The sequence below is a fragment of the Schistocerca piceifrons genome, chromosome 3 (assembly GCF_021461385.2).
Source record: "Schistocerca piceifrons isolate TAMUIC-IGC-003096 chromosome 3, iqSchPice1.1, whole genome shotgun sequence".
Taxonomy (NCBI): domain Eukaryota; kingdom Metazoa; phylum Arthropoda; class Insecta; order Orthoptera; family Acrididae; genus Schistocerca; species Schistocerca piceifrons.
The window spans coordinates 147,172,574-147,198,225 of NC_060140.1; the positions used below are offsets into that span (position 1 = coordinate 147,172,574).

A 25,652-nucleotide genomic window follows, 5' to 3' on the forward strand; every position below is an offset into this window, starting at 1 on the left:
ACATTATTGGCGGTTTGCCTCACAATTATGTAGTGTTCTGTGGTATAAGGATTAGCACTGCCAGTCACAGCTGAAAGATCCTGGATTGAATACACAGTAACCACCTCGGGTATTTCTATGGAAGAAAGATGTGGTATGTGGCTCTCAAGACCAAAGGAGTAATTGTTTCAATTAAATAACTATCAAAACTGACACATGAACTGCAAAGATGGCATCAAACAGAAAGACCTACACCACTCTGTGGCCATACAAGATATCTTCCTCGATACACTTCAGTCTCCTGTGTTAACCAGACCTTATCCTTCCCATTCTGTCTAACTTCATCTGTAATTGCTTTAGAAGAAAACAGAGCTCAGAGTGCTTACAAATAGTTAAATTTTTTATATACTGTTTTGTAATACTCACTTTAAGGCCAACAATGATTATAACTTTTTCTGTGGTATGTTTCTTTTTTGGTCTAAATCAATTACACACACACAGACGGAGAGAGAGAGAGAGAGAGAGAGCAGTTACAATATCACAATACAAACAACTTTCAACAGGAACTTGCTTGTAAACATATAACAGGAACAAAAAGTCAACAAACATACTTGAATATATAAACAGCAAATCAGGTCTAAACTAAAAAACACTGAAGACACACATGTTGCGTAATATTGCATATAAGTAGTTACCTGGCCCTGATAAAACCATGATGCTTTTATAGCCTCTTCCACAGCAGAATTTAGGTCAGCACTGTCAAATACAACCATTGTTGATTTTGAATCAACCACTGTGAAAAAACCAAAGGGTTATAACTAACTTTACATTACCAGTTACAGATAAATACCCTAAAAACAAATTACTTTACAGAGCTATCATAACACCTTCAGAAAAGACCAAAGCATAGGCAAGTTTTAACACAAAAATTATTAGTGAGTCCACAGTATATTGTTATCACTAAAGAAATGAATGTAAAACTCAAACAGAAACAATCAAACACCATTTCCATTTTTTGTACAATTTGTTTTTGTTGATATGCTTTCACTTTTTTTACTTCATAACTGCACAATTTACTTAGGAAATAATTGCAAGCTGAGATACTGGATCATAACATTATTTAATGTTATTTGAAACATTGAAAGTTACTGACTTTTCTGATTGTCTGTCAAAAATGGTTCAAACTTAAAGAAATTATAAAGAAACTCAAATCATGCATTGCTAATATGTCATGATTTAAATAATGTATTTTGCATAATATAAATAGTAGTAAGGACACAGGTTGGTTGGTTGGTTGGTTTAAAGGCGGGAGAAGGGACCAAACTACGAGGTCATCAGTCCCTTGTTCCTAATAAAACAATGCCACAAGTGTGAGAATAAAACGGACAAAACATATAACACAAAACGGAAAGAAAGGAAAAGCCACAAAAATGAAGGGAAGGCAACGAACACTAAAAGGAACAAAAGAGGACAAGAAAACAACAGAGAGACACTAGAAACAGAAGATAGTAAAACATGAAAGCAGATTACAGTGGCTGGCCAACCATGAGAATAAAATGGGAAAGTCAGCCACTCTGCAACACATTAAAGCCTCCACCCTAAAGCACTAGGGTGGAAGACACAGAGGGACGAAGGACATGCGCTAAAACCTACATTGTAGTATAAAACCCAATCTCACAGATAAAACATAAAACTAAAGCTGCTGTGGAGACATTATTGCCCGACATCGAAGGCAGGGTGCGGGGAAAGTTAAAAGTCTACCGCAGAGTGGCTAAAAGTGGACAGTCCAGCAAGAGATGGAGAGTAGGTAATCACGCATTAGCCATGTATGGCCAATGCGAAGCTGACAGAGGACAACTGATTCCCTGCGAGAGGCCTGCATGGAAGACTTCCACACATTCATAGTCTCCTTAATGACATGCAGTTTGTTGTGCATTCTGTTATGCCATTCCGTCTCCCAAAGCCAGAAAACCCTGCAGTGTAAGACATAACGTGGGTCAGCTTCAGAGATGCCTATCTCCAGAAGCAGTTTCTGCATTGCCTGTTTGGCTAGCCTGTCGGCAAGTTCGTTGCTGGGAATTCTGATGTGTCCTGGGGTCCACACAAACACTACAGAATGGCAGGACTGTTCCAGGGCATAGCTGGACTCCTGAATGGACACTACCAGAGGGAGGTGAGGGTAGCACTGGTTGATAGCTTGTAGGCTGCTCAATGAGTCAGTACACGGAGAAATGACCCGCCGGGGCATGAGCAGATGTACTCAAGAGCACGAGATATGGCCGCCAGCTCCACAGTGAAAACACTGCAGCCAACTGGCATGGAGTGCTGCTCCATATGTCCTCCATGAACATATGCAAAGTCTACGTGACCATTAGCCACTAAGCTGTCGGTGTAAACCACTTCAGAGAGCAGGAACATGTCAAGAATCGAGAAGAAGTGACAGCAGAGAGCGGTGGGGTTAACGGAGTCCTTAGGGCCACGCAAAAGGTCCATACGAAGCTGCAGCCAAAGCTTACACCATGGAGGCATAAGTGAACAGACTGCAAGTAGAGGTGGTAAAGGGAAGGACTCCAGTTTGGAGAGAAGGGACCGCACATAAACCACAATCGTTAGCCCCAATCTGGCCCGCCAATGCGGGAGATGGACTGCCGCAGTCAGTAAAAGGAGATGGTAATTTGGATGCTCAGGGGAACTATGAATGTGTGCTGTGTAAGTGGCGAACAGTTGGGCATGTCTGATCTGCATTGGAGGGACACCAGCCTCCACCAGTATGCTGGTCACTGGACTCATCGTGAAAGCTCCTGTCGCTAATCGAACCCCACAGTGGTGCATAGGGTTGAATAAATGCAATGCTGAAGGCACTGCTGAACCATAAACCACACTCCCATAGTCAATTTTAGATTGGACAAGGGCTCTGTAGAGCTGCAGCAGTGTACAGCGATCTGCACCCCAATTGGTGTTGCTCAGGCAACGGAGGGCATTGAGGTGCTGCCAGCACTTCTGCTTAAGCTGACAAAGATGAGGGAGCCAAGTCAATTGAGTGTCGAAAACCAGTCCTGGGAACTGATATGTCTCCACTACAGTGAGTGGATCTTCATTAAGGTAAAGTGCGGGTTCCGGATGAACCGTACGACGCTGACAGAAGTGCATGACACACATATTTGCAGCTGGAAACTGGAAGAAATGGGCTAGAGCCCATGCTGCACCTTGTTGATGACTCCCTGGAGGCGCCGCTCAGCAACAACAATACTGCAGCAACAGTACGAAATGCAGAAGCCGTCTGCATACAGAGAAGGTGAGATGGAGGGTCCAACAGCTGCTGCTAGACTGTTAATGGCCACTAAAAATAGAGAGACACTCAATACAGAGCCCTGTGGGACTCCATTCTCCTGGATATGGATGGAACTATGGGAGTCACCAACTTGGACATGGAAAGTACGGAGCAACAGGAAGTTTAGCATAAAAATTGGGAGTGGTCCCCGGTGACCCCACTCATACAATGTGGCAAGGATATGATGTCACCAAGTCATGTCATACGCTTTACGCAAGTCAAAAAAGACGGCAATCAGGTGTTGCTGTCTGGAAAAGGCCGTTCGGATGGCAAACTCGAGGGACACAAGATTATCAGTGGTAGAGCGACCCTGGCAAAAGCCACCCTGACATGGAGCCAGCAAGCCACGTGACTCCAGGACCAATCCCAACCGCTGACAAACCGTATGTTCCAGCAGCTTACAGAGAACGTTGGTGAGGCTGATGGGCCAATAGCTATTCACATCAAGTGGGTTTTTACCGGGTTTGAGCACCAGAATGCTGGTGCTCTCCTGCCATTGCGATGGAAAGACACAATCGCTCCAGAGCCGGTTGAAGATGACGAGAAGATGTCACTTGTAGTCAGATGAGAGATGTTTAATCATCTGGCTGTGGATGCGATCAGGCCCAGGAGCTGTGTCGGGGCAATGTGCAAGGGCACTGAGGAGCTCCTGCTCTGTGAATGGGGCATTATAGGATTCACTGCAGTGTGTAGTGAATGAGAGGACGTCCCCTTCCCAACACCATTTGAGTGTGCGAAAGGCTGGGGGGTAATTCTCTGATGCAGTGGCTCAAGAGCAAAGTGCTCAGCAATCGTGTTTGTGTCGGTATATAACTCACCATTTATGGTAACACCAGGGACAGCTGTTGGGGCCTGGTACCCAAAAAGACGTTTGATCTTTGCCCAGACTTGGGGAGGTGACATGTGGCACCCAACGGTGGAGACGTATCTCTCCCAACACTCCTTCTTCTGTTTTTTGATAAGGTAGCAAACACGGGTATGGAACCTTTTAAAGGCTATGAGATATTCCAGGGAAGGGTGCCGCTTATGCCACTGTAGAGCTCGCCGACGCTTCTTAATTGCTTCAGTGACTTCCGGTGACCACCAAGGCACTGCCTTACGCCACGGGCATCCTAAAGAGAGAGGGATCGTGTTTTCTACCACAGAAACAATTGTGTTAGTCACATGCTCAACCATCAAATTGATGTTACCGTGTGGGAGAGATTGAGCAGTGACAACAGAGGTGGAAGTTCCCCAGTCCACCTTGTTCAAAGCGCATCTGGGCAGGTGTCCATGTGCCTGATGTTGGGGCAGTGACAGGAAGATGGGGAAGTGGTCACTACCACACAGGTCATCACGTGCTCTCCAGTGGATAGATCAGAGAAGTCTTGGGCTGCAAATTGATAAATCAATGGCTGAGTAACTATCATAAGCCACATTGAAATGTGTGGCAGCCCCAGTATTTAAGAGGCAGAGGTCGAATTGCGACAGTAAAGTTTTGACATCTCTGCCTCGGCCAGTAAGCCCACAAGAGTTATGGGCATTAAAATCTCCCAGAATTAGGAAAGATTTAGGGAGTTGATCAATCAGTGCAGCTAATACATTCAGGGTTACTGCACCATCTGGAGGAAGATATACATTGCAGCATATGAAGGTTGTTGAGTGTGGACCGGTTACACCTGTAATCAAAATTGCAGATCTGAAGATGGTTCTAGAGGAACTGAAACCGGTCATGTGAATAAATATTTTGCACTCAAGACAGATTATAAGTAATATTGCATAACAAGTGATTACGGTATACCTGCAGACATTATGTCTGTTTTTGCAAAATATACATTGCAGACAATTATTTCCTGTGTTGTCCTTATTCTGACAGTCACAGCTTCAAGAGGGGTTTGAAGGGACACATGTTCACTACAGACCGAGTTTAGGACATAAACGCAAACTCCACCTGACACTCGATTATAGTCGCTACGGTTCCTGTAATATCCCTTATAGCCACGGAGGGCAGGGGTCCGCATTGCTGGGAACCAGGTTTCCTGGAGGGCAATGCAGATAGCATGTGTAAAGTTTAACAGTAGCCATAGCTCAGCCAGGCGGTGGAAAAAACCACAGAATTTCCACTGGAGGATGACATCATGAGACTGGGACGGCATGGAACATTCAATGAGGCAGTTTACGCCTCAGAGTCACCTGCTGCCACAGATTTATTGCCTGAGCAGTCTATATCCATTGTGTTTTGGGGTCTGGCGAGATCTAAGTCCTCAGCGGACAACAAATTCTCCATCCCCATCCTCAGTCGCAGAGCTTGCAGTTAGTGGTGGTGTGGGTGCCACCGCAATTTCCTTGATCTTAGGGGTTTTCTTATTGGATTTCTCTCGCTGCTCCTTGGGTTTCCCTGGTTGGGTGGATTTCACTGACTCAGTCCCCCCATGAACCATGGACCTTGCCATTGGTGGGGAGGCTTGTGTGCCTCAGCAATACAGATGGCCGTACCGTAGGTGCAACCACAACGGAGGGGTATCTGCTGAGAGGCCAGACAAACGTGTGGTTCCTGAAGAGGGGCAGCAGCCTTTTCAGTAGTTGCAGGGGCAACAGTCTGGATGATTGACTGATCTGGCCTTGTAACAATAACCAAAATGGCCTTGCTGTGCTGGTACTGCGAACGGCTGAAAGCAAGGGGAAACTAGAGCCGTAATTTTTCTCGAGGGCATGCAGCTTTACTGCATGATTAAATGATGATGGCGTCCTCTTGGGTAAAATATTCCGGAGGTAAAATAGTCCCCCATTTGGATCTCTGAGCGGGGACTACTCAACAGGATGTTGTTATCAGGAGAAAGAAAACTGGCGTTCTACGGATCGGAGCGTGGAATGTCAGATCCCTTAATCGAGCAGGTAGGGTAGAAAATTTAAAAAGGGAAATGGATAGGTTAAAGTTAGATATAGTGGGAATTAGTGAAGTTCGGTGGCAGGAGGAACAAGACTTTTGGTCAGGTGAATACAACGTTATAAACACAAAATCAAATACAGGTAATGCAGGAGTAGGTTTAATAATGAATGAAAAAACAGGCGTGCGGGTAAGCTACTACAAACAGCATAGTGAACGCATTATTGTGGCCAAGATAGACATGAAGCCCACGCCTACTACAGTAGTAGAAGTTTATATGCCAACTAGCTCTGCAGATGATGAAGAAATTGATGAAATGTATGATGAGATAAAAGAAATTATTCAGATAATGAAGGGAGACGAAAATTTAAGTCATGGTGACTGGAATTCAAGTGTAGGAAAAGGGAGAGAAGGAAACATAGTAGGTGAATATGGATTGGGCCTAGGAAATGAAAGAGGAAGCCGTCTGGTAGAATTTTGCACAGAGCATAACTTAATCATAACTAAGGGAACAATTGACAGGAATGGGGGAAAGAAATACAGTAGAAGAAGAATGGGTAGCTCTGAGGGATGAAGTAGTGAAGGCAGCAGAGGATCAAGTAGGTAAAAAGACGAGGGCTAATAGAAATCCTTGGGTAACAGAAGAAATATTGAATTTAATTGATGAAAGGAGAAAATATAAAAATGCAGTAAATGAAGCAGGCAAAAAGGAATACAAACGTCTCAAAAATGAGATCGACAGGAAGTGCAAAATGGCTAAGCAGGGATGGCTAGAGGACAAATGTAAGGATGTAGAGGCCTATCTCACTAGGGGTAAGATACATACTGCCTACAGGAAAATTAGAGAGACCTTTAGAGATAAGAGAACGACTTGTATGAATATCAAGAGCTCAGATGGAAGCCCAGTTCTAAGCAAAGAAGGGAAAGCAGAAAGGTGGAAGGAGTATATAGAGGGTCTATACAAGGGCGATGTACTTGAGGACAATATTATGGAAATGGAAGAGGATGTAGATGAAGATGAAATGGGAGATATGATACTGCGTGAAGAGTTTGACAGAGCACTGAAAGACCTGAGTCTAAACAAGGCCCCCGGAGTAGACAACATTCCATTGGAACTACTGACGGTCTTGGGAGAGCCAGTCCTGACAAAACTCTACCATCTGGTGAGCAAGATGTATGAAACAGGCGAAATACCCTCAGACTTCAAGAAGAATATAATAATTCCAATCCCAAAGAAAGTAGGTGTTGACAGATGTGAAAATTACCGAACTATCAGTTTAATAAGTCACAGCTGCAAAATACTAACGCGAATTCTTTACAGACGAATGGAAAAACTAGTAGAAGCCGACCTTGGGGAAGATCAGTTTGGATTCCGTAGAAATATTGGAACACGTGAGGCAATACTGACCCTACGGCTTTTGACAATGTTGACTGGAATACTCGCTTTCAAATTCTGAAGGTGGCAGGGGTCAAATACAGGGATCGAAAGGCTATTTACAATTTGTACAGAAACCAGATGGCAGTTATAAGAGTCGAGGGGCATGAAAGGGAAGCAGTGGTTGGGAAGGGAGTGAGACAGGGTTGTAGCCTCTCCCCGATGTTATTCAATCTGTATATTGAGCAAGCAGTAAAGGAAACAAAAGAAAACTTCGGAGTAGGTATTAAAATTCATGGAGAAGAATTAAAAACTTTGAGGTTCGCCGATGACATTGTAATTCTGTCAGAGACAGCAAAGGATTTGGAAGAGCAGTTGAACAGAATGGACAGTGTCTTGAAAGGAGGTTATAAGATGAACATCAACAAAAGCAAAACGAGGATAATGGAATGTAGTCAAATTAAATCGGGTGGTGCTGAGGGGATTAGATTAGGAAATGAGACACTTAAAGTAGTAAAGGAGTTTTGCTATTTAGGGAGTAAAATAACTGATGATGGTCGAAGTAGAGAGGATATAAAATGTAGACTGGCAATGGCAAGGAAATCGTTTCTGAAGAAGAGAAATTTGTTAACATCGAGTATAGATTTAAGTGTCAGGAAGTAGTTTCTGAAAGTATTTGTATGGAGTGTAGCCATGTATGGAAGTGAAACATGGACGATAACCAGTTTGGACAAGAAGAGAATAGAAGCTTTCGAAATGTGGTGCTACAGAAGAATGCTGAAGATAAGGTGGGTAGATCACGTAACTATTGAGGAGGTATTGAATAGGATTGTGGAGAACAGAAGTTTGTGGCACAACTTGACTAGAAGAAGGGATCGGTTGGTAGGACATGTTTTGAGGCATCAAGGGATCACAAATTTAGCATTGGAGGGCAGCGTGGAGGGTAAAAATCGTAGAGGGAGACCAAGAGATCAATACACTAAGCAGATTCAGAAGGATGTAGGTTGCAGTAGGTACTGGGAGATGAAGAAACTTGCACAGGATAGAGTAGCATGGAGAGCTGCATCAAACCAATCTCAGGACTGAAGACCACAACAACAACAACAACAACAAACAACTAACACTTAGTTCAAGAATCATAAAAGAAGGTTGTACACATGGAAGAATCCCGGAGATACTAAAAGGTATCAGATAGATTATATAATGGTAAGACAGACATTTAGGAACCAGGTTTTAAATTGTAAGACATTTCCAGGGGCAGATGTGGACTCTGACCACAATCTATTGGTTATGAACTGCAGATTGAAATTGAAGAAACTGCAAAAAAGTGGGAAATTAAGGAGATGGGACCTAGATAAAATGACTAAACCATAGGTTGTACAGAGTTTCAGGGAGAGCATAAGGGAACAATTGACAGAAGTGGGGCAAAGAAGTACAGTAGAAGAAGATTGGGTAGCTCTGAGGGATGAAGTAGTGAAGGCAGCAGAGGATAAAGTAGGTAAAAAGACGAGGACTAGTAGAAATCCTTGGGTAACAGAAGAAATATTGAATTTAACTGATGAAAGGAGAAAATATAAAAATGCAGTTAATGAAGCAGGCAAAAAGGAATACAAACGTCTCAAAAACGAGATCGACAGGAAGTGCAAAATGGCTAAGCAGGGATGGCTACAGGACAAATGTAAGGATCTAGAGGGTTATCTCACTAGGAGTAAGATAGATACTGCCTACAGGAAAATTAAAGAGACCTTTGGAGAAAAGAGAACCACTTGTATGAATATCAAGAGCTCAGATAGAAACCCAGTTCTAAGCAAAGAAGGGAAAGCAGAAAGGTGGAAGGAGTATATAGAGGGTCTATACAAGGGCGATGTACTTGAGGACAATATTATGGAAATGGAAGAGGATGTAGATGAAGATGAAATGGGAGATATGATACTGCGTGAAGAGTTTAACAGAGCACTGAAAGACCTGAATCGAAACAAGGCCCCGGGAGTAGACAACATTCCATTAGAACTACTGACAGCCTCGGAAGAGCCAGTCCTGACAAAACTCTACCATCTGGTGAGGAAGATGTATGAGACAGGCAAAGTACCCTCAGACTTCAAGAAGAATATAATAATTTCAATCCCAAAGAAAGCAGGTGTTGACAGATGTGAAAATTACCGAACTATCAGTTTAATAAGTGACAGCTGCAAAATACTAACACGAATTCTTTACAGACGAATGGTAGAAGCCGACATCGGGGAAGATCAGAGGAACCAAAGAAACCTTATGCTTCTCTGGCTCAGAAGTGGGGACTGAAATTCCCGATGATTGGGGGGGGGGGGGGGGTGTTGCTTCCGAAGTAGGTGGTGCGGGAGCAACAGGGAGGGAAGTGCCCTCACCAATATGGGGGCAGGTGTAGTCTTTCGGCTCTGAGAGGTGACCTGGGTTGGTGGAGCTGATGGTGTCAGAACTGTTGTAGCAGCGGCATAAGATGATGTCATACGCACAGGATGCATGCTTTCAAATTTTCTCTTAGCTTCAGTGTAGTTCAGTCGGTCCAGGGTCTTGTACTCCATGATTTTCCTTTCTTTCTGGAGAATCCTGCAGTCAGGCGAGCAAGGCGAATTGTGCTCTCTGCAGTTGACACAGATGGGAGGTGCGGCATATGGAGTATTGGGGTTGTGATGGGGGTCCGCAATCTCGGCATGTGGCGCTGGAAGTACAGCGGGAAAACATATGGCCGAACTTCCAGCACTTAAAGCACCGCATCGGGAGGGGGATATAGGGCTTTACATCGCACTGGTAGATGATCACCTTGGGCTTCTCGGGAAATGTATCACCCTCAAAGGCCAAGATGAAGGCACCGGTGGCAACCTGATTATCCTTCAGACCACGGTGGACACGCCGGATGAAATGTACACCTTGCAGCTCTAAATTGGCATGCAGCTCATCGTCAGACTGCAAAAGAGGGTCTATGTGAAATATGATACCCCAGACCATACTTAAGCTCTTATGGGGCATCATGGTTTTGATCAAGACTGACCCAGATATCATTTTGGACAAGCCCTCCACCTCCCTGAACTTGTCCTCTAAATGCTCAACAAAAAATTGAGGCTTCATCATCATGACAGATTCCCCATCAGCTCTCGAACATAAAAGGTACTGGGGCGAATAAGATCCACTGCCATCCTTAGCCTGATGTTCCTCCCATGGTGTGGCCAGGGAGAGGAACGATTTGGGGTCATACTTCTGTGCATTGAATTGAGCTTGTGATTGCTTAGAGACTTTGGTGTTTCACCACCAGCAAGAGATGATGGACTAAGCTTCATCACATGTCATCTGCCCTGATGCCACCCACTCTGACCAGGGTCCCTCCCCACGGCTGCCACTCAGCCGCAGCAAAGGCCACCTGGCAGGATGGCCATTGCTGGGAGTCCAGATGCACCAGGTGGATGGCATACATGGGGAGTTAATGGCGCAGGCAACAGTAGAGCAGTCCCTGTGTGGTCAGGGGGCTACAACCAACAGGGTACATGGCGGCCTCACTACAACGGTCTGGCTACTGTGCTGGATATCAGGTGCAAAGAAGTCCATGGTCATTGTCGATGCAGAAATCGACACTGAATAGTGCATGGTGGAAAACGCACCCAGGAAGGTGTCCTCGCCCAAGAGATGGAGAATGGGCAGGACTGCAATGCAACAATGAGAAAGTGGGCTAAAGATCTCAATGCACGATGGACACGATGTACCTTGTAAGGTGCCCTTCCCCAATTGGCTCGCTCTTCGGGAAAATTTTGAAGAATTGAGGTCAAACCCTACAGGGGACCGTCGCACAAAGGTTGAAATGTGTGAAACTCCTTTTACTCGCCTCATACAACAGGTAGGAATATCTTGGGCCTATTCTAAGCCCCGGACCCACAAGGGGGAAGGACACAAGACAGAAGGGGTTGGAGAGTACAAAAAAAGAATACTGTAATCACTTAGCCTATCATGGCATGTTGTCTTCGTGCATCTGTTGTGGATATTACAGCTAACAGATGATATATGATCTTTACCCAGTGAGAGTGTGTGAGAATTAGTCTCCTTTGGTCATGGCAGTCTGAAGCTGAACTTGTTAGTGGAGGTTACATGTACACATGGTTGCATTGTCCAAGGATCTTTCCATAGTCGTTGTCAGTTTGCATTCCCACTTGCTGCCACGAAGGACATTGAAAGTGTGACAGAGTCCCATGCATTATGAAATATGATCTTTAAAGATGAAGAAATTCTGAGCTTCGTCTTTATACAGAATCAGCAAACTATGAAAACACAACATAAAAATGGTATACAGACTGAACAAGAAATTCAGTGAACGGCTTGACTGACCATTGTCAAACATTTGTTTTGAGAAACCTTCAGGATACACAAGCATAAAAAAAGGTGATAGCACACGCTAAGCAGATGTTGGATACCTGTCATACAAAGGTTGACAACTGTAAGTAACAAGTGTGAAGGTACACTAAAATGAGCCTGGGCAACGCCATGATGGGGAGGTATAACCTCTGCATGCCTGCTCAACTTCAGTCCACCAAGAGCAATGGGAAATAATTCTTTGAGAATGATAGCCACTCCTATTGGAAAATATCTGGTTATTAAACAGCTGTCAGACAAAGAACTCAAAACGGACACCTCCATGTAATATGGCAAATAACATGTGAACCTTTGATGAAATACAGAAAAACAAAGTTTATGTGTGCCATGCAGCAGAAGATACAGACACAAACAAAATTTCATAAACATTAACTATTGGAGAAAGAAGTTCCTAATCTGGTAAGGTTTAGAGCTTGATTAGTACAGTCTTCCAGGAGCTACAATTGAAGGAGATGACATGACAGGGTGAGGAATAAGTTTGCAATGAAATGCTGTTTATACCGACAAAGTAATAATCAGAACATCAGAAATAAGGGAATACTAAGTTAAAAACAGAACCACAGAGAAAGGTGATGTGAAACTATCTTAGGTGGTGTGCAGAGAATAGTGGGTAAGATAGATTTAATTTCAGTGTATACTTCACAAGTGATATACTCCTTTGCACTTTGGAGAACATATGTATAGGGAATTATAGTTTGAAATTATGTGAATGAAGGATATGTTGTATGAAGAATTCCCACCTGTGCAATTCAGAACTTGGGAAAGATCCAGACGGCACAGACTGTGAAGCAGTCATTAAAGTGAAGCATGTTGGGTGCCATGTTAAGCAACTGGGTGGCCCAGTTGTCTCTTGGTCACAGTTCAATAGTGGCCATTTATGCAGACTAGCAGCTTGTTAGTAGCCATCACCACATAGAATGCAGCACAGTGGTTGTAGCTAAGTTTGCAAATCACATGGCTGCTTTAGTACCTGCACAGGCATGACATGAATGTAATTACACCAGCTGACAGCAGGTCAATTTCAAGGCAGGGAACCGAATCCCTGAAGAGAGAATGAATCTCAATGTGCAGATCAGTCTGCAGGAGAGCTGACTGTCATACATTAAGTAGAGAATGGACATGGAGGAAGATACAAAATGTGACCATCTGGAACAACTAATGACTGAGCACATGGAACTGGAGCATTGTGCAAGGCAAAGGCTCAGTCCATGGCCACTGATACCAGTGTTAGACCTGCCAGCCCAGGCCTATTGCCACTGGAAGGTGAACAACTGGGTCAGTACCTCTTCCCATGCCACGCATCACACAACACCCTCTGTGACAGTGTTATGTACTATTCTGGTGCAACATCCATGCCAGCTCCTCTGCATCCATCTTTATGTCCTTTGGTGGGGGTAAAAAGCTGCTTTCACAGGTGGTTCTGCCATTGGTAGGATAGGAGATGTCAGTGACAGGACTAGAGTGGTGGTATTGGGAGGAAGTATGGGATAGGTCATGCATCTGAGTCTAAAGTAGGATATGAACCAAAAGAGAAAGGGATGAGAACAGAGATAGAGTATGGGCACTGGTTGGATGGGCAGTAGAATACTATTGTGGGAGGTGTGAGGAGGCTATTTTCTGGACAGGATGAGATGTAGTTGAAACCCTGGCAGGGAATGTGATTCAGTTGCTCTGGTCTTGTGTATTAACACACAAGACAAATGCTCATTTGTAGCCAGATTGTAGGTATGAGAGGGGATGGTAGGTGACTGGTGAGACAAGGCATGGTTCTGGACGAGATTGGGAGGGTAATTTTGGCCTGTTAAGGCCTCAGTGAGACTGTGGGTATATTTGGAGAGGAACTGCTAGTTACTACATGTGATGACCATGGGTGACTAAGTTGTACTGAAGGGACTTCTTGGTGTGTAATGGGTCCTAGCTGTCGAAGTGGGGGTATTATTGGTGGTTGGTATGTCTGATGTAGACAGAGGTATTGCTGTAGATATCTCTGAGCTGGAGGTTGACACTGAGGAGGTGGCTTGCTGAGCTGAGGATGGCCAGGAGAAGTGAATGGGAGAGAAGCTGTTGAGGTTCTCGATGAATGTGGCTAGCTTGTCCTCATCTGCTGTCCAGATCATGATGTCATCAGTGAATCTGAAGCAAGTGAGTGGTTTGGGATTTTGGATGGTTAGTAAGGGTTTCTCTAGATGGCCCATGAACAGGATAGCATATGATGGTGCCATGTGAGTGCCCTTGCTGCACCATGGATTTGTCTGTAGGTGATTCTTTCAAAGCCGAGTTAATTATGGGTGAGGCCATAGTTGGTTAAGGCAACCAGGTCAGAGATTGTAAGTTTGGCATCAGTCAGCCACTCAGAAAGGTAGCATTTAATTGCAGCAAAGCCATGGGCCTTGGAGATGTTAGTGTAGAGCAGATGGCATCAACAGTGATGAGCACAGCACCAAACGGTAAAGAACAGGGACTGCTGAGAGTCGGTGGAGGACATAGTTGGTGTCTTTTATATAGGAAGGTAGGTTACAAGTAATACGCTGAAGTTGTTAGTCCACAAGGGTAGAGACTCTCTCTGTGGGGGCACAGTAACTAGCCACAAGGGGATGTCCTAGATGTTTGTGTTTATGAACGTTATTTCTTGAAGCCTGTTGAAAGTAGGAGTGCAGGGACTGGTGGGGTTGAGGAGAAGAATAGACTCAGGGGAAAGGTTCTATGATGGAGTCAAGGATTTCAGGAAAGAGTAGGGATCCAACTGGACTTCTGGAATGGGGTCAATGTGGCAGGGCTTGTAGGTGGATGTATCTGACAGCTGGTGGAGTCCCTCCACCAGATATTTGCTGCACTTCAGAATCACATTCGAGGAGACTTTCTCAGCATGTAGGATTATAAGGTCAGGATCAGTTTTTAGATGGTAGATTGTAGTTCTTTCTGCATATGTGTGGTTGGTTTCCTTGTAAAGGGATTTGGGGAATGATGATGAGGCAATGTTTGAAGTTACAAAATTCTGGAAAGTTAATGGGGTGACTTTGCTGCAGTGTGGGTGTATCACAGTTGGATGGAGGAGTAAAGTGTGTCAGGCAGGAGTCAATAATGGTTTTGGATTGACTGATTGGTAGGATTAGTAGTAAAAAAGTGTTGTCATTGTAGGGACTGGAAGAAGGAGAGGTGGTCTTTAAGTGTCCCACCATGATGGAATTTGGGAATGGGGCAAAAGGTAAGGCTTTTGGAAAGGACTGATACTTCTGTGAGACTGAGGCTTTTAAAGGACAGATTCATTGCTGTGTTCCAAGTCTGTTTAGGTTCTGGGTTCTATAGGATGGTGGGAGGGAGTTTCTGAGGATGTGGTAAATCTAGTGGGTCTGCAAGGTAGGATTTGGTGGCCATTGGGGGTGCAGTGGAGATTTGAAGGAGTCTCCTGTAGCGGTGGAGCATTGTTACACAAAGAGGGTTGTATGAGGTGAGCAATCTATCATTTCCATATCGTTATTATTCTATCCTGGACTTTCCATTCTTTTAAAATATTCTGTATTTGATAAGACTAGTAATTCCATAAAAAAGAAAAAGTAACTGCAACTGTAATCCACATGAACCATGGACCTTGCTGTCGGCAGGGGTGGTTGGCATGTCTCAGCAATAACAGATAGTCGTACCATAGGTGCAACCTATCTGTATCGCTGAGACACGCAAGCAACACCATCAACGGCAAGGTCCATGGTATCTGTTGAGAGGTCAGACAAATATGTGGTTCCTGAAGAGGGGCAGCGGCCTTTTCAGCAGTTGCAGGGGCAAAAGTCTGGATGACTAACTGGTCTGGTCTTGTAACATCACCAAAATGGCACTGCTGTGTTGGTACTGTGAACAGCTGAAAGCAAGGGGAAACTACAGCCATAATTTTTCTCTTAGGGTATACAGCTCTACTGTATGGCATCCTCTTCAGTAAAATAATCCTCCATTCAGATCTCCCAGTGGGGCTGCTCAGGAGGATGTCGTCATCAGGAGAAATAAGACTGGCATTCTATGCATCAGAGCATGGAATGTTAGATCCCTTAATCAGGCAAATATGTTAGAAAATTTAAAAAGGGAAATGGATTGGTTGAAGTTGGACACAATAGGAATTAGTGAAGTTCAGTGGCAGCAGGAACAGGACTTCTGGTCAGGTGAATACAGGGTTATAAATACAAAATCAAATAGGGCTAGTGCAGGAGTAAGTTTAATAATGAATAAGAAAATAGGTATGCGGATAAGCTACTGTGAACAGCATGGTGAACACATTATTGTAGCCAAGAAAGTCACAAAGACCACACCCACCACAGTAGTAAAAGAGTATATGCCAACTAGTTCCACAGGTGATGGAGAGATTGAAGAAATGTATTACGAGATAAAATAAATCATTCAGATAGTTAAGGAAGACGAAAACTTAATAGTGATGCAGTACTGGAATTTGATAGCAGGAAAAGGAAGAGAAGGAAAAATAGTAAGTAAATATGGACTGGAGGAAAGGAATGAAAGAGGAAACTGCCTGGTAGACCTTTGCACAGAGCATTATTTGATCATCCTTAACACTTGGCTTAAGAATCATAAAAGAAGTTTGTATACATGCAAGAGGTCTGGGGATGTCAGAAAGTTTCAGATTGATTATATAATGGAAAGACAGATTTAGAAAACAGGTTTAAATTGTAAAAAAATTCCAGGGGCAAAAGAGGACTCTGACCACAATTTATTGTTCATGAACTGTAGATTAAAACTGCAGAAATTAGAAAAAGGTAGGAAATCAAGGAGATGGGACCTGAATAAGTTGTGTGTGTGTGTGTGTGTGTGTGTGTGTGTGTGTGTGTGTGTGTTGTGTGTGTGTGTTTGGATCTGATGGGCACCCAACAGCGAGGTTGTCAGCGCCCTTACACTTATGAAAACAAACAAATGTGGAGATGAACTAAAAGTGTTGTACACGCATGCACTCGAAATGACCACACAGTCACTCTGTATTGCATGCACTCTCACATGCACTATACCAATTAGGAGGGAAGAGAGCTAATTAAGAAATTCAAACAGAGAGAAAACAAAACACAGAAGAACTAAAAGAAAAGCACAGCGAAATGGGGCTGGCTGACCACCTACAAAAAATTAGGGTGAGCCAGCCATCCTCTGACACATTAAGAACATCTCCTTAAAATCTTGTTAAAAATACTGGACAATTCACAAAACTTTAAAACCCTAACCACATTCGTTTGACCATTACATAAAACAGACGGCAAATCTGCTGCAGTCTGCTGATTGGCACATAAAATGCAGTCCAATAAAAGTGGCGCACCATGATCTGCACGCCACAAGCACCACACACTGGAGGGTCCTCTTGCTGGAATAAGAATTCATGTGTCATACAGCTGTGGCCTATGCGAAGGTGAGTAAGAAGGACCTTATCCCGCCGATGTGGCTGGAAGGAGGTACTCCACACCCAAGTTGTGAGTTTAATGACGATGAGCTTGTTATCAATCACTGCCAGCCTCTCATCTTCCCACTGACACATGACTTTGTACCTCAACAGCGAAATGATAGTATGCAGGGGGATAGCACACCGAAATACTAGAGGATCAGGACACGCCTCCTTGTCTGCTTGATCTGCCCTTACAATCCCCACAATTCCAATGTGCCCAGGTACCCAGCAGAAAAACACCTCTTTCCCCAGTCATTGTAGTTGTAAGAGGGCATTCTGGATATTCTGGGTTACTGTATCTTCTGGGTACAAACACTGGAAAGAATAAAGGGCACTCAGAGAATCTGAGCAGACAAGAAATCTAACACTGGGAGAACATCTCATCTGCTCCAGTGCTCACAAGATCACGTATAATTCTGTGTTGAAGATGGTAAATTCTGGAGGCAGTCTGAACTTGAGGACACAATCTGGGAAAATGACAGAGCAACCAACAAAGTCCCCATGCTTTGACCCATTCATAAAAACAACTACATGGCCATGGTACTTAGATTAAATATCAGAGAATATCACATTAAAAATGGAAGCAGGAGTGCTATCTCTCTTGTACTGCACCAAATCTAAAATCACTCTGGGTCTCTCCAGTAACCAGGGCAGCAGACAGCTAAAACCATGGATTTAGGGTCATACTGGCTCCACACCAAGTGACTACAGTACATGCTGCATGTGGATCCCAAATGGCATCATGGCTTGTGGACAGTTGGAAAAAAGGTGTTCCAGAGGTGGACAAGCAACAGCATAGTGTGCGGGCAAAGTTGTAGATGCAAGGAACTTACGCGTCTGATGCACCATGAGGAGCTGGATGGTAAGTGGCAGTTCTCCAGCCTCAGCACAGATGCTAGGTATGGGACTGGTCTGATAAGCACCCGTGGCCAGGCAAATCCCCTCATGACGGACAACGTCAATGATACACAAGTAAGAGGGTCTTGCTGACCCATAGACCCTGCAACCATAGTCCAGCCACAAACGCACAAAAGCCGGATAAAACTGAAGGAGATGCGCACTGTCCACTCCCCAAGACCAGTGGCTAAGACACTTCTTGATGATGTTCAGTGCCTTCAGGGTTCTGGCTTTCAGGTCTCACAGGTGTGGTAACCACGACAACTGGGAGTCAAAAACTAGGCCCAGAAACTGCACTGTGCCTCTAAAATATAGGATGGTGTCCCCCATATTCAAGGCAGGCAAATTAAAAAGACGACGAGAATAATTAAACTGAACACACACACATACACACACACACACACACACACACACACACACACACACACTCTTATCTGCAGAAAACTGGAAACCCATCTTTGCAGCCCACTCCTCTAACCTCTACACCAGAAGTTGCAACTAATGGTTTGCCGTTGCAACACTGGAGGAGGAACAGAAAACAGCAAAATCATCTACAAATAAGGAGCACTGTACAGGACTCCTAACTGTAGATGCGATACTGTTGATGGCTATGGCAAAGAGAGAAACACTTAATACACTGCCTTGAGGAACACCATTCTCCCGCTCAAATTGAGCAGACAGCATCACCAACGTGGATCCTAAAAAACCACTGAGACAGGAAAGACCATATGAAGATGGGGAGGTGGCCACGAAAGCCCCAGTGATGCAGTTGTGTGAGAATAGACTGTCTCCAAGTATCATCGCATGCCTTACTTATATCGAAGAATATGCCGATAAAGTGATGCTTACAGAGGAAAGCCTGCTGAATAGCTGCCTCTAGGAGGGTCATATTGTCGACAGTGTACTGAAATCTTTGGAATCCACACAGAGAATGACTAAGGAGTTGCCTGGTCTCTAACAACCAGACCAGATGATGGTTAATCGCTCACTCCAGGGTCTTTCCTACACATCTCATTAAGGCAACACTCTGATAACTTCTGAGATGTGCAGTCCTTTTCTGGTTTGAGGAGGGAGATCAGAATTGCCTCCCTCCACGAGTTGAGGAAGTTGCCTGTCTACCATATTAGATTAAAGGATTCGAGGAGACTTTTCTTTGATGCCGCTGGCAAATGTCGAAGCACGCAGTACCGGATGTGGTCATGACTGAGTGCAGTGTCAATGATTTTATTCGGTGCCGATTCGAGCTCCCACAGGGAGAAATGGGAGTTGTAGGCTTCAGAACTGTTGGACCTGAAGTCCAACTTTTTCGCCTCTACAGTTGCACTAGAGTGTCGAAACGCCAGATCCTGGCGTGCACTGGCAGTAGTTTGTGCAAAACGTTTGGCCAGCATCCGAACAATGTCTCTGGGTGTTGTTTGGAAGCACCCCTGTTTCGACACTGCTGCTATCGGTAAACGGCCGTGTTTATCGGGTATCCTCCTGATGGCTTCCCATACTTTTATAGAAGAAGTGGAAAGACTGATGGAATCCAGGAACACTTGGCATGACCTTTTCTTACTCTCCCTAATGATGCGTTGAGCCTTGGCCCTCGTGACTCGAAAGGCCCTAAGGTTGCCTGCTGTCGGTTGGCATTTAAAATGTCGAAGAGCCACACGCCTTTCCCGGATCGCGGAACGACAGTCATCTGTACACCAAGGTACTGGTCGCCTCCTAAGATGACTGTTGGATGGAGAGGTCAGCAGCACGATGGATCACTTGTGTGATGTGGCCCACCCATCCTTGGACGCTGTAACAGTGTTCAAACACAGCCAGCTGGCTGAAAAGTGTCCAGTTAGCTCTGCTGACCATCCAGTTTGGGGGCTTAACTTCAGGTGGTGAGCCATTTAGTAGGTGAAGGCAGATTGGGAAGTGGTCACTGGAATGAAGGTTGTCAGTGACCTCCCACTGAACAGAGTCAGTGAGGGCGGGAGAACAGAAAGAGAGGATGATGGCTGAGAATGACCCAGTAGCAGTAAACAAATATGTGTGAGTACCCATGTTGAGGATGCACAACAGCTCGTGAGACATCATGAGACCCTCCAAAATCCGACCCTGAGGGCAAGTATTGGTTGAGCCCCACAGGACATGATGGGCACTGACGTCTTCCAGGATTAGGAATGGTCACAGAGTGGTGCAATAATATCCATGAGAGCCTCAGAGTCTAGTGCATCTTGCAGAGGTAAATACAGTGAGCAAACAGTGATCTTTCAACACACGTGAATTTGAACAGCATGTCAGTAGCCAAGGGGAAAGCAGACGAGTGGTGCACATTAGTGACTAACACTGTAACACCCTCCCTTGGCCCTTTCCCCTGATAGGTCATCCTTGCAGTATAGCATGTATCCCTGTTGCACAGGGACATCTGTATCTTTAAAATGCATTTCTTGTAACACAAGACACGCCCGTGCTAGGAGTTTCAGTTCCTCCACATGAGTCCTGAACCAATTCATGTTCCTCTGCAGTATGTCATTGGTGTGGTTTCAATTTACCCCTATCTTTGCACTGGGGAGGTGAAGCACTTGAAGAGCAAGAGGGAGAGGAGGGGCTACCTGGAGCCAAGGCATCTAACTCCATGACATCCTCCTTATCAGTCAGACGGGAAAGAATGATGTCTGATGGCACTCGGGACAGCTTTTGACCCAAGCGTCATGAGCCTTTCTCTGCAACCTGTCCCTTCAAGGATGAGGGGGAAAGGGAGCATTGAGAGGCACTCTGCTTTTCTTGTCACTCTGGATGCGGAACTGTTGTTGGTGTTTCCTGGTGCAGCTGCCTGAATTACTTGGTCCTTACTCTTTTTCTGTTGGCATGTACACATGCAAGTGCAGGTGCTTTTGGTGGATACAGGCACAATAAACGTTGTCTATGTCAAAGCATCCACCTTGGGAACAGGTTTCTGCATCATGGAAGAATATGAGCTGGCAAAGACAGGGGGTTTCATCACCTTATATTCTTTATTGTCTTCAGTATAGGGAATCTGCTTGGTCACTTTTATCTCCTGTATTTTGTGTTCTTCAGCAAAAACAGGCAGTCTGGGCTCCAGACTGCATAGTCCCAGGGCAGTTGATGCAGATCCCCGGAGACAGGCAGTCAGTCCAAGTGTCATGAGTGGCTTTTCTACATTTCCTGCAGATCTCTCCACCTCCAAAGCTCATGTTTGTATGGCCGAAACACAGGCATTTACAGCACCGCATAGGGTTTGGAATGTAAGGCCGAACATTAAGTCAAAGGAACCCTGTCATAAGATGTTCAGGCAGTGTTAGAGGATTGAAAGTGGCAGTCTTTTCAAATGCTCCCTGATTCCTGCACATTCATTGCCCCACATCGACTATTCCCTGGGATGCCCATTCTTGCTTCAGTTCTGCTGTGTCTATGTCCGTGATATCTTGGCACGTGACAATGCCCTTATTGGAGTTTAGAGAGGTGTGCATCTCAACAATGATACCTGCTTTGACCTGTTAGTTTCGACCAACAATGAGCCATTACACATTCATTTTATAAATTTTAATGTTTCAGCAAGGCCTTCCAAACCCTTATAGATATAAAAGGGGGACACTTTTTCAAATGTCCCCTCCTTCCTCTTTATCACCAGGAACACATTGTTATTAATGACTACATGAGCCCTGTTACTGCAGTCCAAAGTGTTCTTAGTATCAGGAGGACTAGCCTCTCTCATTCTTTTACATGAATGGGTGTGAATACTCCCATGAGCAGGTATGGAAATAAAGCTCCACTCAGACAGGGCCCCGCATGCCTGAGTAAGCCTCATACAACTGAGGTGCGGCAGGTTCCCCAGAGGTTGCTCACTAATAACTGTTCCACCTCAACAGCCATGCATCCCATCACCGCACAGCAAACCTTGAGATTGAGAAGTTTTTTATAGAGGTTTATCCCATCCTCACGACCTGGGTGGTCTAGCCAAGACCCTCATTCCCTGAGACACAAGACATTCCACCGACGTGCCATGCAGTGGTTGCTGAAGCATGCCCAGAGCTTAAGGTGACAGGGGATTGGTAATGTTTACCAGTCCCCAGCTCAGGAACCCCAGGGTCACCAAGCCCATACCCAGCAAATCAATGCTGAGCCCCTGAGGGCTGGATAAGTTGAAACAACCAGAGTTTGCTGGTAGTTTCAGAGGAAGCATTTGACAGTGGTTGCCTAAAACAGGGAAAGGAATACAGCAGATGATGAAGCGGTAGCTTTAAGAGATGAAATAGTGAAGGCAGCAGAGGATCAAATAGACAAAAAGACAGGGCCCAGTAGAAGTCCTTGGATCTCACAGGAGATATTGAATTTAATTGACAGGGCCCAGTAGAAATCCTTGGGCCTCACAGGAGATACTGAATTTAATTGATTAAAGGAGAAAATATAAAAATGCAGCAAATGAACCAGGTAAAAGGGAAAACAAACATTTCAAAAATCAGAGCGACAGCAAGTGCAAAAAGGCTAAGCAGGATGGCTAGAGGACAGATGTAAGGATTTAGAAGCATATTTCATTAGGGGAAAGATAGCAACCCCCTACAGGAAAGAGGCCTTTGGGGAAAAGAGGAGCTGCTGTATGAATATCAACAGCTCATATAAGAAACCAGTCCTAAACAGAGAAGGGAAAGCTGAAAGGTGGAAGGAGTATATCGAGGATCTATACAAGAGAGATATGTTTGAAAGCAATATTATAGGAAGGAAGAGGATGTAGATGTAAACGAGCTGGGAGACATGATACTGTGAGAAGAATTTGACTGAGCTCTGAAAGACCTAAGTCGAAACGAGGCACTGAGAGGAGACGATATTCCACCAGAATTGCTGATAGCCTTGGGAGAGCAGCCTTGACAAAACTTCCCATCTGGTATGCAAGATGTATGAGACAAGCAAAATACCCTCAGCCTTCAAGAAAAATGTAATAATTACAATTCCAAAGTACTCAGTTGCTGATAGGTGTGAAAATTACCAAACTATCAGTTTAATAAGTCATGGTTGTAAAATACTAACATGAAATACTTAAAAAAGAATGGAAAAACTGATAGAAGTTGATCTTGGGGAAGATCAGTTTGGATTCCAAAGAAATGTAGGAAAATGTTAAGCAATACTGGCCCTCCAACTTATCTTAGAATATAGGTTGAGGAAAATCAAACCTACATTTACAGCACTTGTAGACTTCTGAGAAGCTTTTGACAATGTTGACTGGAATACTCTCTTTGAAATTTTGAATGTAGCAGAGGTAAAATACAGGGAGAAAAAGGCTATTTACAACTTGTACAGAAACCAGATGGCAGTAATAAGAGTCAAGGGGCATGAAAGGCAAGCAACAGTTGAAAAGGGAGCGAGGCAGGGTTGTAGCCTATCCCAGATGTTATTAAATCTGTACATTGAACAAGCAGTAAAGGAAACCAAAGAAAAATTTGGAGTAGGAATTAAAGTTCAGGGAAAAATAAATAAAAACTTCGAGGTTAGCCGATGACATTGTAATTCTGTCAGAGGCAGCAAAGGACTTGCAAGAGCAGCTGAATGGAATGGACATTGTTTTGAAAGGAAGATATAAGATGAACTCAAGAAAAGCAAAACATGGATAATGGAATATAGTTGAATTAAATCAGGTAATGCTGAAAGAGTTAGATTATGAAAAGAGGTACTTAAAGTATTAGATGAGTTTTAGTTTTTGGGCAGCAAAATAACTGATGATGGCCAAAGTAGACAGATTGTAAAATGTAGAATGGTAATGGCAAGAGTGGGATTTCTGAAGAACACAAATTTGTTAACATCAAATACAGATTTAAGTGTTAAGAAGGCCTTTCTGAAAGTATTTGTCTTTAGTGTAGCCATGTATGGAAGTTAAACATCGATAATAAACAGTTTAGACAAAAAGAGAAGAGAAATACACAATGTAATACTACAGCAGAATGTTGAAGATTAGGTGGGTAGATAATGTAACTAATGAAGATGTACTAAATAGAATTGGGGAGACAAGAAATTTGTGGCACAACTTGACCAAAAGAAGGGATCAGTTGTTAGGACACATTCTGAGACATCAAGAGATCACCAATTTAGTACTGGAAGGACATGTAAGAGGTAAATATCATAGACGAAGACCAAGAGATGTATACAGTAAGAAGATTCAGAAGGATGTAGATTGCAGTAGTCATTCAGAGGTGAAGAGGCTTGCACTGGATAGAATGGCAAGGAAAGCTGCATCAAACCAGTCTTTGGGCTGAAAACCACAGCAGCAGCAATCATATTAATTTAAAATGTCAAGTAAACTTTAAAGTGAATCTTGTAACAAAATCAAATAGATTATAAAATTGTAATTAAATTATAAGTTTTAACAAACAAGTAAACTTTTTGTTAATTGTCAATCAGTTATAAATTTGATGTGGCTGCACCCAAGGGAGTGTTTGAGTCTTTATCAGTCTTGGGGTCAGAGGTAGAGGATCATGTTGTCACAGAGTCTGAGTTAACTTTGTTTGATACAAAGATGAATAAATGAAGAATGTTAAAAAACTGAGTTGTCACAAAAATTTTTATCAAACAAAATGCCATAATGATATGGAATAATAAAAAATGGCATTAGGATTTTTTCAGCAAACAAGAATTATGTATAAATATAACCAATAATTATCATCATCCCTGATTCAAAAAGATAAGTAACTAATTATTAACATAATGTCCCCCCCCCCCCCCCCCCCAAGAACCATGGACCTTGCCGTTGGTGGGGAGGCTTGCGTGCCTCAGCGATACAGATAGCTGTACCGTAGGTGCAACCACAACGGAGGGGTATCTGTTGAGAGGCCAGACAAATGCGTGGTTCCTGAAGAGGGGCAGCAGCCTTTTCAGTAGTTGCAGGGGCAACAGTCTGGATGATTGACTGATCTGGCCTTGTAACATTAACCAAAACGGCCTTGCTGTGCTGGTGCTGCGAACAGTTGAAAGCAAGGGGAAACTACAGCCGTACTTTTTCCCGAGGGCATGCAGCTTTACTGCATGGTTAATGATGACGGCGTCCTCTTGGGTAAAATATTCCGGAGGTAAAGTAGTCCCCCATTCGGATCTCCGGGCAGGGACTACTCAACAGGACGTCGTTATCAGGAGAAAGAAAACTGGCTTTCTACGGATCAGAGCGTGGAATGTCAGATCCCTTAATCGGGCAGGTAGGTTAGAAAATTTAAAAAGGAAAATGGATAAGTTAAAGTTAGATATAGTGGGAATTAGCGAAGTTCGCTGGCAGGAGGAACAAGACTTTTGGTCAGGCGAATACAGGGTTATAAATACAAAGTCAAATAGGGGTAATGCAGGAGTAGGTTTAATAATGAATAAAAAATAGGAATGCAGGTAAGCTACTGCAAACAGCATAGTGAACGCATTA

General features: G+C 44.0%; 1 protein-coding gene across 1 annotated transcript in view; it reads right to left on the reverse strand.

Moving 5' to 3' along the window:
- The window catches only part of LOC124788233 (putative aldehyde dehydrogenase DhaS), a 201,867-nt gene that overhangs the window by 69,399 nt on the left and 106,816 nt on the right, over window positions 1-25,652 (reverse strand). The window contains exon 6 of the mRNA XM_047255416.1: window positions 675-772. Within this exon, the coding sequence (XP_047111372.1) occupies window positions 675-772 (98 nt within the window). The remainder of the gene's footprint in view (window positions 1-674; window positions 773-25,652) is intronic.